This window comes from Taudactylus pleione, unplaced genomic scaffold (genome assembly GCF_031769625.1).
Source record: "Taudactylus pleione unplaced genomic scaffold, aTauple2 ptg000054l, whole genome shotgun sequence".
Classification (NCBI taxonomy): domain Eukaryota; kingdom Metazoa; phylum Chordata; class Amphibia; order Anura; family Myobatrachidae; genus Taudactylus; species Taudactylus pleione.
Genome location: NW_028284456.1, coordinates 11699206 through 11719902, shown reverse-complemented (window position 1 = coordinate 11719902; position 20697 = coordinate 11699206). Strand labels below are relative to the sequence as shown.

Below are 20697 nucleotides of genomic sequence, written 5' to 3'. Positions count from 1 at the left end.
CATACTATAGGTGCTGACACCACAAGTTAATGCTGTCAATGGCAGCAAACGGGATCCAGAGTGTGAACCAGGAACTGTTTCATTTAGTTTTGGCCCCTTATCACAGTACAGAGCATTTAAGGAGAACACTACATCATGTGCTACATTCAGTGATGTATAGTAATAGGAACTTTCTCCAGTTGAATGTAGTTGTATTACTATGCCTTCCTGTTTACTTAACATCTTAGATCCAGTTCACACTGGATGACTTTATTGCAGTCAAAAGAGGAGAAGCAATGCAAAAATAAAATAAATCTCCTCAAATTAAAATAAACTGCAAATAAAAAATTTGAAACTTTAAAGGTAAAAATGTACCCAATACTTCCTGGACCTGTCATAAGATAACTATATTCTGGTACAAAATTTAGTTTTTATTAACAAATCCCTTTGCCTTTCTTTGTGTCCTGACCATATAGCCATGTTCTTATGCAACTTCGACTCCTGGCTGCCTAATTTACCTCCTGCCTCCACAGCAGATGACTTCCCATTGTTATTAGGGGAAGTCACATTGTCTCATAAATTAATCTTACATAAATGGACCTCTTCTTCTTCCCCATCAGCAAGAAGCTACATAGAAATAAGTAAAGTGTCTATGGGCTGGAGTCAGAGGAATGTGGGTACTGGAGAGTCCCTGTGACTAGAGAGACATATGGGAGCTGGAGAGACACTGCAGGGCTGGCTGGAGCTGAGAAACACTGGGGGTCTGAAGAAACACTGAGGGCTGCAGCTGGAGAGACACTAGGATTTGCTAGAGTCAGAAGGGGTCTGGAGCTGGAAAGACAATGGGGCCTGGAGAAATCCTGGGGGTCTGCAGCTGGAGAGACACTGGAAGGCTGCAGCTGGAGAGACAATAGGGAGATGGCTAGACACTGTGGGATGGAGAGGCAGAATGGGGCTGGCTGTAGCTGAGAGAAAAGGGCTGGAGTGAAATTGGGGGTCTGGAGAGAAACTGGTGGGCTGCAGATGGAAAGAGAATAGTGGAATTTTCTAGAGAGACATAAAAGGACTAGAGCTGGGAAGACACTTGGGGCCTGGAGAAACAATGGGGGCTGCAGCAGGAGAGACACTGGAAAGCTGCAGCTTAAGGGACCAGGAGCACTGGATAGACACTGTGGGGCTGGAGAGACAGAATGGGGCTATCTGAATCTGAGAAATACTGGGGAGGCTGGAGAGACAGAAAGGTACTGTAGCTGGAGAGACACTGGGGCCTGGCAAGACACAGGGCTGCAGCTAAATAATCACTGGGGGGCTGCAGCTGATTAAACATGGGGGGGATTTGCTAGAGAGACAAAGTGAGACAATGGGGGCCTGGAGAAACACTAGGGGGCTACAGCTGGAGAGAAACAGAAATGCTGCAGCTGGAGAGACACTGGGGGTTGGTTAGACACTGCCATTTGAGAGAAATAAGGGGCTGGCTGGAACTGGTGAAACACTGGAGGGGCTTGAGAGACAGAAGGGGGCTGGAGCTGAAGAGACGGCTAGATAGACAGAAAAGAACTGGAGAGACAAAAGTGGTCTGGAACTGGAGAGATACTGGGGGGCTTCAGCTAGAGGGACACAAGGAAATTAGGCTGGAGAGACACAAGGGATGAACTGGGGCAAAGTGGCACGAGATTATCCACAGCTGGCAGGAGTAGAAGGAAAAGACTCGGGGACAGTAATCTTCATTAAGACACCAATTCTAAGGAAACATTACTGATACAAATGGTACCACATTAGCAAATACAATTTAATAATAGAAAATAGTTTGATCAGGAAAGTTCACATTTTGTCTGCACCAACACCTCTGTTATGATATACAGTATTATCTGGATGAACCTCTTCTATATTATTATGACATTTGTTATATTCCTATGCAAACAGGCCTCTACTGGACCATGTGATCTCCTATGTCAATAGTGAATACCAACTGAATTCACCATCTGCACAGGGAGGAACAATTTCTTCAGAAGTTCCCCATTGCAGAAACACCACATAAAAATAAGGAATACATTTAAGCATCTTGCTTATACCTGCCAGGGACTAGGGGATTAATCTCATATTATGAATCACCCAAAAATGACCTGAGGGGACCTCCAACCCCCTAGTTTTCTATTCAAATTTCCAAATACCCATTACTAAATTCCCACTCTGAGCAATGCTCATACCACATATATTTTGATTAACTGTTTGTGGGCTCTACTTCCGTTTGTATTTAGTATAATTATTATTTAATTGGCATCTTTCCTCCTTCCCATCCTCCTCCATTCTCTAATCTCCCCCCATCCTATCTTCAATAGCTTCCATTTATTCCTGCTTCAATGTTGAGAGTAGAGGTAATCATTGGACCACAGTCCTGCCAACTATGTTATTTGTGTTTCTTGTGTTTTGTTTCCTTTTTGTGTTTGTTATGACTCAATGGTGTTGTTCTATAGAAAAAATAACTGAATACTGGGATATGTTCTGCAGCTGTAAGTCAAAGCTAATAAGTAAACATTGTAATAAAACGATGAGCACTATAATGTATGCAATATATGATTTGACAAGATAACCAAATGAAGCCTATAACAGTTAAAATGTTACACTTTATTGCAACAAAAAATTCCTTTGCAAATGTTTAAGCTCTTTTATGAAATGAGTGAGCCTTGGAGAATGGCAACTAGGTATATGCAAGAAGAGGTGATGCAGACTTAGTAAGCCTAACTAGCCCTATTCTCACCCTATTTATTCCCTCAGGTCCTCCGTGGCTTTTTCTTCCATTGGTGGGTCCTTCTCCCTGTTATCAGCTCCAGCCGTTAAGTTCCATGCTATACCGGTAACAGGTAGTGGCTGGGTGATGTTGGTGCCAGAAGTCATGGGATCCATAGCGCTGACAGCAACTTCCAACACAGAGCCTGAGTTAGCAAGGATCGCAGTTTCTTGTATGCACGCAATCAGCAAATTGTTGCGTACTGCGCAGGCGTATGCATCGCAGTGCGCGTGCACGAACAGGCCACTGCAATCAGGACTGTGATTGCAGTGACTACGGAGACCCATCACAGAGTGATTGACAGGAAGTGCCATTTGTGGGTGGTGAAGAGGGGTGGTCGGGCGAACACAGGCTTGCCAGTATGTTTTAACGTTGTTGCATGAGCATTAACCTCTGTGATACCAGACGCAGCCTGAGGCCTCATAGCATGTGCAGAAGTAAGCAATTCCTGAGTGAGGTCTGACCTGCTATAACTATGCAATTGGGTCTAATGTTAGTCCATATTACCGATTATATCACTATGTTGCCAAAGTATACAGATGTGAGTAAGGGGAAATAGGCATCCTTTTGTTAGGCTGCGATCGGAATGCGAATGCAAACATTTACATATCACCTCTGATATTAGCAACTGTGTTGCATGCGTATAAGCAGAATAGCGATCCTTGCTGAAACAGGCCCACAGTTTGTATGTTGTGTGTAGTTTGTCAAGGATGCTGATATGTGCGTTGGGCTGACCTTTTATACTAAAGCTCCATATATTTTTAGTTCTTCTCCTCACTTCAGTACATGCCAATGCTTTCTATAATTGTTTCTATTATTTTTTTATTGCTGTCGTACTGAGTGATGAAGGCTGTTCTTTATACTGGGTCTCATTCAGACCCGCTTGCGAGCGCAGGACACTCGCAAGCGGGTCGATGGTGCCCTAATGCGCATGCGCATGACGGAGGGAGCTCCGTCGTGCGCATGCACGAGACCCGCATAGCGACAGCCAAGCTGTCGCTATGGGTCTTGCACCAAAGGGGGCATGCTGTCGATGGTGACTGACAGCACGCACCCTTTGATGGGCATGCCGGGGGCGTGGCTGCCAGATGGAGGCGTTCCCATGGGAACGCCTACCGTCTGGGTCCGGCCCCACTGACATCACTAGTGATGTCAGTGGGAGTGATTTTGGCTCTGATAGAGCCAAAATCACTCCAGGGCTTGCGGTCACTGAGACCCTACCACAGGGTCTCATCGCAAGACCATCGCGACCATCATCATGGACGCTCGCATAAGCTGTGGGTGGTCCAAGAGGCCGCTCCATTTTTAGGTAGGAGGGCCCTGATTCAGAGCGAGCGCTCTGGTCAGAGCGTCCGGCTCTGAATCAGGCCCTCTGTTCACTGTGTTTGTACTTAATAAGTTCCTTTCTTTCACCTTGTGTACATTTTCTCTTAGGGCATCTTCCTTTTTTCCATAATTTTTTGTGTCAGGGCTTCACTTTGTTCTTGGAATATTTTAAATATGAACAGTTTCTCCTTAATATCCTGTATTGGCCACCTGGAATAATTACTGTGAATTTTTGTGATGATTACTGTTTGCCGATAACATGATGTTGCAGTCAACCTCCTTTATATGGGTTCTTGTTTTGATATATACATTTCCAGGTTCAGAATAAAAAACAATTTTTTTTGTTGTGGTAAACTATAAAATCCTTTGATTATTATTCATGTACATTATGAATTCTTATAGTTTCTCTTCTGGTCTATCCCATATAAACAGTAAATGGTTTTTTTTATTATTTTTAAATTCATTTTACCCATTTAACTTTATTACATTTTAATAATATCCACAAAGTTACACTACAAATACATTATAACCTTATGATTCTTTCTTTTTAGTTCAATATCTGACTATACACCATTTTTATACAAAACAATAATGTTTTTAAGCACAACAAAGTTTTACTAAATAAATAGAGCCTTAGAATAAAAGGATCACCCAATGCCCATAACAGCATCCTTGACAGCATCAGCTGATTGTTGCGTACTGCGCATACATCACAGTGTGGGTGTGCGAACACACTACTGTGATCGGGACTGCAATCGTAGTGACTACGCAGACCCATTGCAGAGTGATTGACAGGAAGTGACCATTTGTGGTTGGTTGGAGAAAGGGCCAGTGCCTTTGAACGCCATTACAGGGGCATGAATAAATTAGCCACTGTGATGCCATACGCAGCTTGAGCTTCCACTGCGTGTGACAAGGGTAGCAATTCCTGAGTAAGGTCAGACCTTGTGCAAGTGTGCATGAGGCTGTGATGGTACTCAATGTTGTCAATGGTTTCACAGTCTTGCTAAGTATTACCAAAGTGTGTAAGGTAAGGTGGGCATCCTTATGTTAGGCTGTATATGGCATTGCGATCGCAGACATTAGCATATCTTCGCAGTGGGACTGCGTGCATAATCACTATTGCAATTGCAGTTGCGATCGCTACTGAATCAGGCCCAAAGTACACAGATGTACTTCCTTTACACTAGATCCACACTATAAGCCAGTTGATATGTGTCAGTATTTTTTAGTATGTGTCAGTATTATAATATAAATAGAAACCTCTTGAGGTGATAAACCTTAATGACTAAGTTAAATACATAGAAACAAGTAAATATAAGAAAGTATAACACTTCCCTTAGTAGATGAATTAGTAATGATGTGATTTCCCTTAGGTTGATGCTATTTAGGAACAATAGTATGATACTGTCATAATAATAAATATAATGAATTAAGATTTTTCAGGGTTTTAATGTAATATTTTAGCGTATCTTATTACTGAGATAGACTTGATTGTGCAGCCATATTGTATTTTTTATCTGCATGTGAGGTGTTCTCAATAAATTAGGCGTCCTCTATGTGGCATCCAATTACATGTGAAAATCACACATAGTGCATTAATAGAATAACAAGTGTAATAAAAATAAAACAGTTTACCATAAAGTCAATTACTGTATAGCAAAGGCCCCCACTAGCTATGTGCACCATATGTGCACCAACGACAGCAGCTCAGAACTGTGACTACTAAAATCACTGGATAAGATATTATAGATACCAGTATTTAGTGTAAGGGATGAAAGTGTGTGTATGTCTATCTGGGGAGGTTTTTCAGTATGATCTATGGTTTATGGTAAAAAGTAACTATTATAGTTCAATATAGAACTACAGTAAACTGTTGAGTGTTATATTTATTGAAGAGGTTACCTTAGTGCAAAGTGTATATAGAGATAAGGGAAGGGGGAGGTAGGGAAGGATTCATTGCACAGGAATATTGGTGGGTAAAAAAGATTGTTTTAAAGTAATAAAGGTAGTAGGTGCACCCTCAGAGTAAATTGAGTATATCAGAGAGAAGAGAAAAAGGACTCCGTATGTGGGGCACATTCCTATACAATTACCAAGCTATAAAAAATACCTTTTATTGAAATTCATTAAAAAGGAAAAGAGAAAAAAATGCCTACAAATACCTATCAGGTTGGACAATACAAACAAACAAATTCTCCAATCATAGGAGATACACTGTAATATTACTGCAGTTTATGTTGTATATTTTGGTCCATACCTATGGAAAAAATATATCATGTTTATATCTTTCAAAAACCACAAGGCAGGACTTTTAGGTATTCAGATATACAATTTGGATGTAATTGGCAATCACAATTGTTTTTTGTATATATTGAAATATATACAACAGTCGATAATCACAGTTGTTTCTTATATATACATATACATATATATTGTAGGTATTCAGGATTGCCTCTAAGCAGATCCCTGCTATGCAATCATCTCAATTTGTGTTGTGTATTTAGTCAGAAATTATGTAATAATTATATGTATCTTATGTTAATATATTTCAAAACCCACAGGACAGGACATTTAGTATTGAGATATACAATTTTAAATGCAATCGGCAATCACAATAGTTTATCTTTGTATATTGAAATATATATAGAACAATTGGTGATCACAGTTATTTCTTATATATATATATATATATATATATATAAATATATATATATATATATATATATATATAGCATTTAACAATGCAGGTATTCAGGATTGCCTCTGAGCAGATTTCTGCTATGCATCCATTCTCAATAGAGGAATGAGCATGGGATATTTCTAAGTGTGGTAGCAGCAATAAAACATATGCATATTAAAGTGAAATAAGCACACATACATATATATATATATATATATATATATATATATGCACATAGCACTTAGCAAGGCAAGTATTCGAGATTGCCTCCGAGCAGATTCTTGCTATGCAGTCATCTCAATTTATGTTGTATATTTTGTCAGTGCCTATGGAATAAATATATACATCATGTTCGTATCTTTCAAAAACCACAAAACAGGACATTGAGTATTGAAATATACAATTTTAAATGAAATCGGCAATCACAATTGTTTCCTGTGTATATTGAAATATATATGACAATTGGTAATCACAGTTGTTTCTGATATACAGTATATCTATATATAGCATTTAACAATGCAGGTATTCAGGATTGCCTCTGGGCAGATTTCTGCTATGCATCCATTTTCAATAGAGGAATAAACAGGGAATCTTCCTAAGTGTGGTAACAGCAATAAGACACATGCATATTAAAGTGAAATGAGCACTCTAAGGGTACAAAAAAGGGGCCAAATAATAAATGGATAATAAATCATATGAAAGTGAAAAAAATACACACAATTAAAATTGCTATACACCACGGATAACCACAGTAATATATTAATATTGGTAGTAGAGGCGTCCCTCAATTCTACCTATGAGACTAAGTATAACAAAATTATGATAGATATAGATGAAAGAGTTGTGTACTTATACACCTGGGACAGCCAATTCGCACCGTTGTCCCTGTTGCCTAACAGCAGCGCAGGGAGTCCCGGCGGCTGGCAGTAATGAGAGAGCAGTAGGGAGTAGAAGGAAGTACCTGATACTTGGTCTCCATTCATATGTGGTAACCGTGGTGCGGGGGTCCAGAGTGCGCACTGAGGAACCCCCAGCAGGCTGACCAACACGTTTCACCGGGGCATTGTCAAGGAAGCAAAGTGGTAAGCAAAATTAGACTAACAAGACTGTAAATTGATGTACTGTATAAAATGTATTGTCTATGAAGGCATCCCTATATATGTCTCTTGCTCCTGCTGAGGATCTGAGGACATTCCTCAATAATAAAGCTTGTAACTTCTCAAAAAGTCATCCAAATGATATGACTCAAATTTTAATTTGGACATTAAATAAATTGTTAAAGGGTTTCCCAAATTAGCCCACTTTATTCTGGATAAAGTAGATATTGGGTGGAGTCACCGTTTAACTGGAAGTGTCAGTGTGACCAGCACCCAATACAACATCAGGTGAGCAACCATTAGATTACTGTTAGGGCCTGATTCAGAGGTTGATGCAGGTCACACAGCAGCTGCGTCCTTGTATGCTGCGGCTGTGCGATAATATGCTAATGCCGTAGGAGTCTTCTGTAAATAGACACCTACTGGCTTCTCTGATCTGCTGCTGCATCTTGGGATGCTGCATCGGAGCATCTGAGTGAACATTGGTCATCCCAGAGTAACCCTTAGGTTACTCGGAATTGCCGGAAATTCCAAAGACGCAGCTCCTGAATTGGATTCAGCAAGCCCAAAAAATAGGGCTGACATGCCACAATTTTCTGTAATGCAGCCTGTTGCAGCCCCGTCGCCGTCTCCAAATTGCTCAAGTGTGTTGATCGTGCTACGGCAATTGAGGTACTGCAAGCGACATTGCAGCCCCAGATCTGCACATGTGCAGTGCATCTTTTGTGCATGCACAGATCTAATACATTGGAGATGTATGTAAACATCGGGTTCACAAACATCTGTGAATTAGGCCCTTAGGGCCTGATTCAGATTAGATATGTGTGCTGACCCCATGTTTTGGTGTTGGTTTTGGATCTGGATCTCCCCTGGTTTTGAATCTGGATTGGTTTTGCAAAAACATTGCCTCCGTGTTTTGTTTTTCGGTTTTGGTTTTGGTTTTGGATCTGTATTTTTTCTTAAAAAATAATAAAAACAGCTAAAATCACATAAAATGAGCCTGTTTTTGTTCCTACAGTATTACTAACCTCAATAACATTTATTTCCACTAATTTCCAGTCAATTTTGACCACCTCACAGCTCACTGTATTGATTATTTTCATCCAGTTAAGACCAAAAGGTTGCATCCAGCTAGTTGACGCAAAACTAATTGATAGATAGAGTTGAGGACTGTGCAAAGATGATGGTTGGGGTACCTCTTGAGGATTGAAGAATTGATAGTTGGCGCAGACACTGGCTGAAGTAAGAAGAGTGTATACTTGATCATTGGTGCAGCCACCAGCTGAAGAATTGATAGTTGGTGCAGACACTGGCTGAAGTAAGAAGAGTTGATACTTGATAATTGATGCAGCCACTGGCTGAAGAATTAATAGTTGGTGCAGCCACTGGCTGAAGTAAGAAGAGTTGATATTGATAATTGGTGCAGCTGCTGGATGAAGAATTGATAATTGGTGCAACCACTGGCTGAAAAATTGATAGTTGGTGCAGACACTGGCTAAAGTATGAAGAGTTGACCCTGGATAACTGATGCAGCACCTAGCTGAAGAATTGATAGTTGGCGCAGCAACTGGCTGAAGTAAGAAGAGTTGATACTTGATAACTGGTGCAGCCACTGGCTGAAGAATTGATAGTTGGCACAGCCACTGGTTGAAGTAAGAAGAGTTAACACTGGATAATTGGCACAGCCACTGGCTGAAGAATTGATGGTTGGCACAGACACTTGCTGAAGCAAGAAGAGTTGACACTGGATAATTGGTGCAGCCACTGGCTGAAGATATCATAGTTGATAGTTAATTGTTGATGCAGCCTCCAGGCTGAGTAGTGGTGGAATACAGAGCTATGATTAGGAAGGAACCAGTCCTGCAACAGCCTTGAGGCCTGGAACTTTTGGCAAGTTGCAGCCGTTACAGCCTTGAGGGCTTGTGAGGAGTGATGACAGGTGACCTTTGGGCTGTGAAGCAGGATGCAGTCTTTAGACCATGTAGCAGCCTTAAGGGCTGAGAACCCTTGGCTGTATATCACAGTTGTGTGTCTAGTGCCGTCGGGTTGACACAACAAGCATCAAATGGTTCAGAATTTTTTTTAAATTGAAAGGGGCATGCGGGAGATGCTGTATGTGGCCATTACAATTTCTGGACTTTCATAAACCATAACATTAAAAATGTCAGGCAGCAATGCCCCAACCAGCACATAATGGAAAGGAAAAAGGTGCAAGATGGAATTGTCCCTGGACCCTCCAACCCACCCTTATGTTGTATATATGAAACAGGACATTCACAGTTTAACAAGCCAATCACTTCAGTGACAGGGACTGCCACTAGTGGCTGAAATTATTGGTTTGTTTGGACCACCCACAAAACAAGCTGCCAATGCACAGTGGACATTGGTGGCAATGATCCCATACACAAACTGGCATTGGTATCCCCATCAGTGTGCACATCCTCCTCTTCTTCACACAACATTAATTCATGCAAGCTGGAATCCACCATTATAGATGCTTCTGTATTTTTTGGACGTAAGTGCTGGTAAAGGTCTTCCTTGTGGAGTTTGTAATTAATTTTGATGAACACTCATTTTGATGAACATTTTGGGGAAGTAACCTCCTACGATGATCACTGACAAGGTTCCTGGCTGCGCTGAAAACTCTTTCAGAGTACACACTGGAGGGTGGGCAACTTAAGTTCAGCAAAGCCAATTTGTGTAAGGGACTCCAATTTGCCTCTTTTTCATGCCAGTAGTGAAACGGACTGTCTGACATGCCTATTTGGATGCTATCCCTAAAATAGTTATCCACGATTCTCTGAATGGTAACCATATCAGAATTACGTATCAGAATTACGGTAGACATGTCACTAATTGTAGCCAGTTCTTTCAGACCCAACCAAATGTCATGAGGTTATGCTGACTGATCTGCATCACCACCAGCAGTTGGTCTCTTAGGAAATTTTAGATTTTTCCTAGCAGCTGTAGAAAATGAAGGAGGAGATGCTGCCGTGTCACGTTCTGCTTGAGCTGACAATTTTTTCACCACCAGGTCTTTGCATCTTTTCAGATTTATGTCCATCAGAAAGAAAGACACAAGGTATGACTTTAACCTAGGATCAAGTATGGTCGCTAAAATATAGTGATCTGATTTCAAGAGATCGACGACTTTAGGATCCTGTCGAAGCGAATAAAGGGTTTGATCTACAAGTCCCACATACTTAGTGAAATCACTCTGTTTCAGCTCCTCCTTCACTTTCTCCAGCTGCTTTTGAAAAAGTCCGATTAGGGGAATGATTTGTCTCATTCTGGCATTGTCTGAACTATCTTCACATGTGGCAAGTTCAAAGGGTTTGAGAACCTTGTACAACACAGAAATTATTCTCCACTGTGCTTGACTAATGTGTATTCCCACTCCTCTCCCTATGTCATAGGCCACAGTGTAGCCTTGGATGGCCTTTTTCTGCTCCTCTATCCGCTGAAGCATATAGAGGGTAGAATTCCACCTAGTTACTACTTCTTGCTTCAGCTGATGGCAGGGCAAATTCAACAGTTCTTGCTGGTGCTGCAATCTTTGACATGCAGTTGCTGAATGTCGAAAATGTCCAAAAATCTTTTGGGCCACCATCTCCTGCGCACCCCTGTAATTTTAAAAAAATGTTGCACCACCAAATTCATTGTGTGAGCAAAACATGGGATGTGTTAGAATTTGCCCAGATGTAATGCTCGCACAATATTGCTGGCATTGTCAGAAATCACAAATCCCGAGGTGAGTTCAAGTGGGGTAAGCCATTTTGCAATGATTTTCCTGAGTTTTTCTAAGAGGTTCTCAGCGGTATGCATCTTAGTGAAACCGGTGATACACAGAGTAGCCTGCCTCTTAATGAGCTGGCATTTGTTAGATGCTGCTGCTGCTGTTTGCACTGTTGGAGGCAATACACCTACCCAGTGGGCTGTCACAGTCATGTACAAATTAGTTTGCCCTGTCCCACTTGTCCACATATCTGTGGTTAAGTGGACAGTGGGTACAACTGCATTTTGGAGGACATTAATAAGGTTCTTTTAATGTCCTTGTACAGATTGGGAACTGCTATTCTAGAGAAGTGGAATCTAGAAGGAACATGGTAGCAGGGACACATGACCTCCATTAACTGTTTAAAACCCACTGCAATAATGGCAGATACTGGAAGCACATTTAATACCAGCATAGCTGTTATGGCGTCAGTAATCCACTGTGCAACTGGGTGTTTGCTGTCATGCTTGTTTGCCAATGCAATGGATTGTGTGATAGTCAATTGTTTGGTTGAACTTGAACTACTAAAAGTAGTCTACTTCCTGGTCCCTTTCTGGGATGAAGATCTAGTCGTAGCAACAGCAGCAGCAGGCATAACACTCAAAGATCCCTCTGGGGAACAACGGATAGGAGAGGAGTCAGTCCTTATGATATTGGATGCAGGACTACTTCCGATCATGAATGAGGATGTTGATGATAATGCAGGTGTTAGTGGTGGAGATTGCAGGTGCTTAAATACAGATAGAAGGGTGCAGCTAGGTAACACTGGACTGATTGTTGTTTGCTTTTTGGTCCACAAAGTTTCAATACCCTTTCCAATTTGATGAATGTGTTGTAAGTGACGTAACAGGGAGGAGGTACCAAGATGGTTAAGGTCCTTACCTCTGCTCACTGTTACATGGCAAAGGTTAAAAATGGTTTGGCAAAAGTTGTCCGGATTTAGGAGGAAATTATTCCACACATGAGATGTGGATTTTTTGGTCCTTTGCCCAGGCATGGCAACAATGAGATTTTTCCCACCATGGGCAACAACTATTGCATGATTTACAGTTTTTGCACAAACATCCTCGCCATCAACCTCCTCATTATCATCAACATCCTCATCATCCTTGTTGTTATCACCAACTACATAAATATCCTTCTCATATTCCTCGTGCAATTCCACAGAAGCATCCACGATTTTTACATCAGCATGTTGACCCTGTGCTGCTCATCACCACATTTGCAGAGGGTACACAAATGGACAAGGAGGATCCAAAAGGTCAGGCTCACACATGGCAACCTCGGACACACTTGGACTCTCCTCTGGGATTTGTGATTTTTCGGAGCACACAGTTGGTTCCGGTGTCTTACTTGTCTTAACAATTAAAACATTTTTTGTACCTCTCCTACAAGCAGAGGGGATTAAATCATCACTAGAACCACCAGTCATAAATAATAAAGGCCAAGGACTTATCCTTTCCTTGTCACTTCATGTAGTGAATGGCATATTGCCAATTTTTTGATTCTCTTAAGCTGACTCAACTTTAGATTTTTTTTTCTTTAACAGGGTAAACATATTTTTTTTTACCTTGACTTTTTGGCCTGACTTAAGCCCTGGTACATCGGCCTTCATAGATGACGCTGATGGCCTTGCATCGTCATCATGACTGCTTCTGGCAGGTGCAAGATTGGTATGTGGATCCTGCTCTCCTGTCATGTGACTGTCCTCCATACTCACTGCGGTCTTATAGCAGTGTCACCAAGCAATTATAGTGTAGCTAAGTTGCTGCTAACTCACACAACCAAAAACACACAAAAAAAATAGTTTTTATTTGAACACTGGTGGTGTGGCAGGCTAACACACACACACAAAAATTTGTTTTTATTTGAAAACTGGTAGTGTGTGGCAGGCTAACACGTACACACAAAAAAATTGTTTTTATTTGAACACTGGTAGTGTGTGGCAGGCTAACACGCACAGACAAAAAAAATGTTTTATTTGAACACTGGTAGTATGTGGCAGGCTAACACGCACACACAAAAAAATGTTTTTATTTGAAAACTGGTGGTGTGGCAGGCTAACATGCACACACACAAAAAAATGTATTTGATTTTTTTCACACTGGGGTGAAGAGCACCCCTGAACGAGGCAGCAGCCCTTTGATAAGTGAGACACAGGCAGCACAGCACCCCTGCACACCTACGTTGCTGATAAGTGTGGCTAACAGACGCGCACACACATAGAAACAGAAATAAAAATAACAATACTTTCTTTTTTTCAGTCTGGGGGTTAATAGCAGCACCCCTCATGGACAGAGCACAGCCAGCAGCACAGCCAGCCCCTATAGACAACAGCCAGCCAGCCCCTATGGAGTGGACAGCACAACAGCCAGCCAGCCAGCCCCAGTATATAACTATATATGGATATTATGGACAACAGCCAGCCCCTATGGAGTGGACAGGACTACAGCAAGTCAGCCCCACTATGTGGACAACAGCCAGCTCCACCCCCTATGGACATAAGCAGCCAGCCCCTGATACAACAGTAACCTAGCCAGCCCCTATGCACATATGGACATAATAAGTATCATGCCCCTGACACAACAGTAGCCAGCCCCTATGCACAGCAGAACAGCACAGCTCCCAGCTTCCTACCTCTTCAATCTCCACAGCCAGAATGAAAAATGGCGGCGAGCACGGGACCTTTTATAGAATCCAAAACCCGTGAGAATCCGACTGCGGGATTATGACATTTTGCCTCATTTTCAGATCCGAGTTAGGCGGGAAAACCCAAGCCGACTTGGATCTGACTCGGACCCCCTAAGTTCAGGTGGGTTCGGATCTCTGAAATCCGAACCCAATCATCTCTAATTCAGATGTGGATGCAAATGCCATCGTAGCTGCAATTTCTCACGGATCACAATTGTGAAAATATGATAATGACTCATTTGCCGTCCAGTGCTTAGAGACGCCCACTGAAAGCATCTCACATACCCCGCTCATGCACAAAACCAGAAACATTGGACACATTGAACACAGATCAGGTGGCCATTAGCTTTCTGATTAAGTCTAAGCTATTGCAGACATATCAGGTCTCCAGACACACAGAGGCCTCTCTGCGAGTATCAACACAGTGGCTAATTTATGTATGCCCAGTAAACCATGTTTAAATAGTTCAACATGTTTTCGATTTTGTAACCTCCCCCTATTACCTCCTCTCACTCACTTTGCAAATACATTTTCTGTGTGAGTGTAATCTCAATTTCTTACATGCAAACGCAATGCTAACAATTGCTCAATCTGAGTAAATATCGGCATTGCATCCACATCTGAATTAGGTACTTAAGAGTCTAATTCAGCAGTGCACGCAAGTGCACTGCTAAACGCAGATCCTGTTGACCGGGAATCTGTGCAAATGCATGACCCATTCTGCGCATGTGCAGAATGGGTCTGCGGTCCTGCACGCAGACTGCCAGCAGACTGTCAATGATTGACAGTCTGCTGGCATTTGTGGGCGGTGATGGTCTCCATTTCCCGAAACAGAGGCTTGTCGTTGCCGTTGGTAGGGGAGGGAAGAGGCCAGGATCTCTGTTGGCTGATGGTTATTTCCTGGCCTCTTAGTCTAATCTGTGGCGGCTGGCTGCGGGACCCCATGGGTCACCCAGCTGGCCGATGGTCTGCAGAGTATACGATGCTGCATTGGAAAATGTAGCTTGGATAAGTAATGCACAGGAGGCATGATGCCTCCTGCTGCATTACCATAATTGCAAAGATTGCATTTGCAAAGCTGCCTGCGTGCAGCATTGCAATTGCGGTCCTTGCTGAATCAGGCCCTTAGTCCATTATGCAGGTTTGAACTTCATTAGCCTTGCCATTAGAGATGCATGAAAATGTTAGACAGGACCTTTTCTAAAAGGCTTGATCATGTTCAATGTACAGTACAGTATTCAATATTTTCAGATCTGATTATACAATTTGAAAGTGTTCACATTTGCCATTCAAGTTTGAGGATAGCTGGTCACCTTCATGGTTAGCCATTCATGTGTGCATTGCCAATTAAATATTACAAGTATTATAATAACTATTAAATGATTTATGTTCAAGCTTAAATGGCTTAATTTCATAGTATATAAAAATATAAAATATCTGTGCTTGAAATTGACCTTTATTGTTAACAGTAGAAAAGTGTTTAAATGTACTCATTCAAGCTATAACATGTTTAAAATGGATCAATAATGTGTGAACAGACTCACCCATGAAACATTCAATTATGTACATGCCTACAGTTGAAATGGATGATATATATATATATATATATATATATGGGAATAGATGATGCACTTATCCTGCGCTGTGATGTACAGAGATTGCTGCACCTCAAGTGGAACCTCTGTTAGTGGGAACCTCACAAATTAGATGCAACAAACAATACTTAAAGGGCGCAATGAATATCCATATGTAAATAGTCAATTTATAAAATAATGTCCAGTTTTAGTCCTTTTGGATAAACCTCTTTTTAATATAGGAATTGTTGTCCAAAGTCGTCCTTTTAGATAGACCTCTTCACTTTAAAAACTTTCAAACACGGTTGATAGTAGATTCCATAGGCTCCCAATGATAATTTTTCTAAAAAAGACCCACTCACCAAAAAAACACCCAAGAGATGGCCCAATGGCCTACTATTAGGTATTGTAGATAATATATTTATTAAAACAATTAACTGTCCAAGTGACATAAAAATAAATCCATAAAATTGCTTACACAGTTTAAGTTTATTTATGTCATTTTAATTCTTTATCATTTCATTAACACTTATTGATTTATCGTTACACATCTTTTCTTTATACTTCACTATCACCTTTTTCCCTTTTTCGTGTGATGCCCTGGGGATGGCCCTTGGCTGGAATTTTTTTGGGGTGCCTTGCTTCTCGGACGTGAGGCCCTTAATGTTAGGGACGCTAGTATAGAGGAGCCTTGACGATTGGCCTGGCTTATTCTTATATTTGCAAATGTGTGTAACTAATACCTCTTAATCTCTATTATCATGTAGGATTTAAGTATTGTTTTTGCTGCAGTGTGCTGGGGGGCAAATCTCTTTTTTTCTGTGTTCATTGTAAACCCCACCCTTTGCAAGCACCTGTGTTATGCAGTTAAGCTGATCTGAGCAACTACCATTTATTTTTATTTTTTTGACAGTTTAAGATTAAGCAGTGGAAGATAACATTTAGTTATCCTGCTATTTTCCCTTATAGGGTAAAACTTCACGGCAGGTTTCTCCCTTATGACATATTAAAGAATCACAACCCAACGCATTTCATCCGCTAGGACTTCCTCAGGGGTATAAATATCCAAATTGTATGTCATCCAGTATAGCACTGCCGAAATATTATCTTTGTGAAGGACCAAAATAATTTATGTGTATGATCCAATCGACACCTGACATGTTGCTGTCCCTAAGAAGGACCAAAAAAATTAAATGTATGATCCAATCGACACCTGATGAAATGTTGTCCCTAAGATGGACTTATTCAACTGATCTCCAACTGTGGAACACTCTGATGTTATCTTCCACTGCTTAATCTTAAACTGTGTAAGCAATTCTGTGGATTTATTTTTATGTAATTTGGACAGTTAATTGTTTTAATAAATATATTATCTGCAATACCTAATAGTAGGCCATTGGGCCATCTCTTGGGTGTTTTTTTGGTGAGTGGGTCTTTTTTAGAAAAATTATCATTGGGAGGAAATGGAATCTACTATCAACCGTGTTTGAAGGTTTTTAAAGTGAAGAGGTATATCTAAAAGGACGATTTTGGACAACAATTCCTATATAAAAAAGGTTTATCAATAAGGACTAAAACTGGACATTATTTTATAAATTGACTATTTACATATGGATAGTCATTGCGCCCTCTAGGTATTGTTTTATATATATATATATATATATATATATATATATATACATACATATTTAGACACTGGAATTTAACATTAGATCCAATTGTGCAAATGAGTCTGAGAAACCCTTTTTTAAAAAGTTGTGTATCTCTCCTTGCCAGCACATAGGTCTATGGTGAATGGAGTACATCTGTATTAAATTTGAGATCTCTTTTGAAAAAGAAAAAAACATACTCCACCCAAAGTATATCTCCTGGCTGTTCAAACTTTTACTTTTCCACAAGGGTGTGGTATGTTAGGTCGATATTTATCATGTTGATTTGCATTAGGTTGACATTCTCATTTCAATATCTTGGAGGAGACATTTGAGGAGCTGCAGTTCTGGTAAGTATTATTTCCATATCCCTAACCTTAATCCCTAACCCTCCCCCTATTACCCAATGCAAACCCCACAGCCTAACTCTAATCTTTCCCTGCAGCATAACCCTAATCTTCCTTGATGCATCTATCTTTAAACATTGTCATTCTAAGACAGTCTACATTTTACATGGTAACAAGATCAACATGTAAACATTCTTAGGATGTTGATATGTTGAACCATGTCGACATTCTAATGTTGACATTGTTCAGGTGCTAATTGATCTCCCGAGGCTATCCAATTAGCCCCAAAGTCCACCCAATGCTGGCAGTTATCGGGGCTTTTTTGGGGGGACCTGATGTGTCCCAAAGAATTATCCCCAAAAAGTGCCATGTTTTCACTGCTGCAATATCACAGATCCTATGTGATCCTATGTGTTTTCTCCTGAAAAATCCTATTTGTTCAGCTGAACAAATAGGAAACTGGGATAAAAAAGGGTAAAAAAAGGGGATTAACACCAAAAAATTCCTGTTTTTCACCCCCGAAAATATATTAGGTCTAATTGGATATCCCCCTATCAATCAAATTACTGAATTATAAGTAACAATGTGTACAAACCCCTGTGTTTTGATTTTGGTTCTAAATCATCATGTTTTAAAAATTTATAAAAACAGCTAATATCACTTAACTTGGTCATGTTTTTGTTCCTATACTATTTTAATATCAATAACAATCATTTCCAGTCATTTCCAGTCACCTCACTGCAACTGAAATCAAGAGGTAGAGACTTAAATGCAATCCAAAATATGCTAGATCCAGTTTTCGGATCTGAGTTCTGAACTTGTTGAGTCGGGACATGGTTCTACTCGGAGCTCCAAAGTTTGGATGTATTTTCAGCAAAACCGAACGGCTCATCTCTATCGAAAATATGCGAGAACCAATTTTTAGATCCAAGTTCCAAACTTGGCGATAAGACCCGAGTCTACTCTGAACCCCAAAGTGATCCAAGTCAAGACTCAGTTTGACTTGGAACCCCAAAGTTCTGTTGTGTTCAGTTTTCAGCAATATCAAACTGATAATCTCTAATCAGCTTTTTGGCCTTTAACAGTTCTTATTAAATCATTATAATGGTGGAAGACAACCTTTGGGTGTCTCTAACAGAGTGACATTGTCATACTTAGCTTACAAACAAAAACTGCAATGGAATTTCAGGTTATCCCTGAATAATGTATTTTATGGTTCATATCTGAAAATGTCATTTTGGGGGTTTAATGGTCCTTTCAAGAGTTTTATAAGTTTTTTAAAAAAAAAGGATCCTGGAAACAGAATTGCTATGCATGCTTTCAAATACAAAAACATATATATTTTATTCCTACTAATAATGAGCTATTGACATATGCCATACATAAAATGTGTACTCGTAAATTTGTATTGCACCCAGATGTATAGTAAATTCTTAATTAGCAGACACTTCCCCATCTTATATTGAATATGCCTAGCCAGCTTTACAGGAGCTTGTTTATGTGAAGATAACTGTAGATAAAAATTATTCTCCAAATATATTCAAGCCTTCCATAAAAATGTATCTTAAATTATCAAGAATAGTTTTTCAAGGATGAAATAATTAATAATTAATTTGCAAATTAATGATATATAATATAAAGGGGAAATACCTATCTATATCTATAAAGAATCCTAGAACTTTTTTACATTTGCTATTTTGAAGTTGCCTCAATGGTAGAGTTGTGTTTTCTTACATGAAAATTTATTTATACCTTTCACTATATTGTGTAAAAAAAAAGAGGACTTTTTGGGGAATTAATTTAATTTACTCCTTTTCATAGTTATTGGTGTGAGTATACATAACATGCAGTAAATCACATATACTTATTTTTATTATTATTATTATTATTATCATTATTATTATTATTATTATTATTATTATTATTAACATAAAATCTAAATCTTTGTATAAATGGAAGATCATCATTTGAGAAAAATATTAAGAATTATCAATGTAAAATATTTAATATTACAATGAGGAATATGCATAACATATATAAGACAAGTGTAATAAATGCATGAAAGCTGTACCTTAAAAGAGGTGTAAAATGATTGCCAATCATTTTCTTCCCCAGCATCTGTAGAAGAAATTGTTGATGTGCAAGTTGCAATAATTAAATCCAATCTTCCTGTGCTGCCATTTAAATCAGGACTTGCTTCAGTAAAACTAACTTGCATTGAAAGATCTGGCTGTGCAGTGGCTAACCACTGCTATTCTTTATGTACGATTCAGTAACAGAAACCTCCAAGCACAAACGTGAGCACAGCTTCTTTGCTCCGCCACTAGCTAACTGAGGCATATAGCTTGTGAACAGATTCACTTGAACAGAAACAGAAGCCACTCTTCAAGCTGTATGCATCATCATTGACAGAGCACTGTAATGAAAAAAGTCACATTCTCTCACATTGCAGACAATAACAACAGGGTACATACAATGCATTACAGCATCCTGCTTTCAGTGGTGAACTGGTCACATATTACATTGTCTTGCAACATAAAATTTGGAAGCTTTAATTATTTCAGCTGTACACTAAGATTCTTGGAAAATTGTCATCATTCTCCCCCTGGCAAATGCACTTCTATAGCATTTAAAATATAGTGTTTTTTTACTAATATTAAAACAGGATTACTTGAAGTGTTAACTTTAACGTTACTTTCCCAGAGATAGAACAATGATTAAATACTTTGGAAATTGAGGCACCTGTCCTGGACCACAGGGTCACAAAGATTAGTCGGTTCTAGGTATT

General features: G+C 39.8%; 1 protein-coding gene across 1 annotated transcript in view; it reads right to left on the bottom strand.

Annotated features, from left to right (window-relative positions):
• Positions 1-20182, bottom strand: part of NPSR1 (neuropeptide S receptor 1) — a 471103-nt gene extending 450921 nt beyond the window's left edge. Inside the window, exon 1 of the mRNA XM_088464420.1 lies at positions 19981-20182. Within this exon, the coding sequence (XP_088320546.1) occupies positions 19981-20127 (147 nt within the window). The 5' untranslated portion in view covers positions 20128-20182. The remainder of the gene's footprint in view (positions 1-19980) is intronic.
• Positions 20183-20697: the final 515 nt, after the last annotated feature.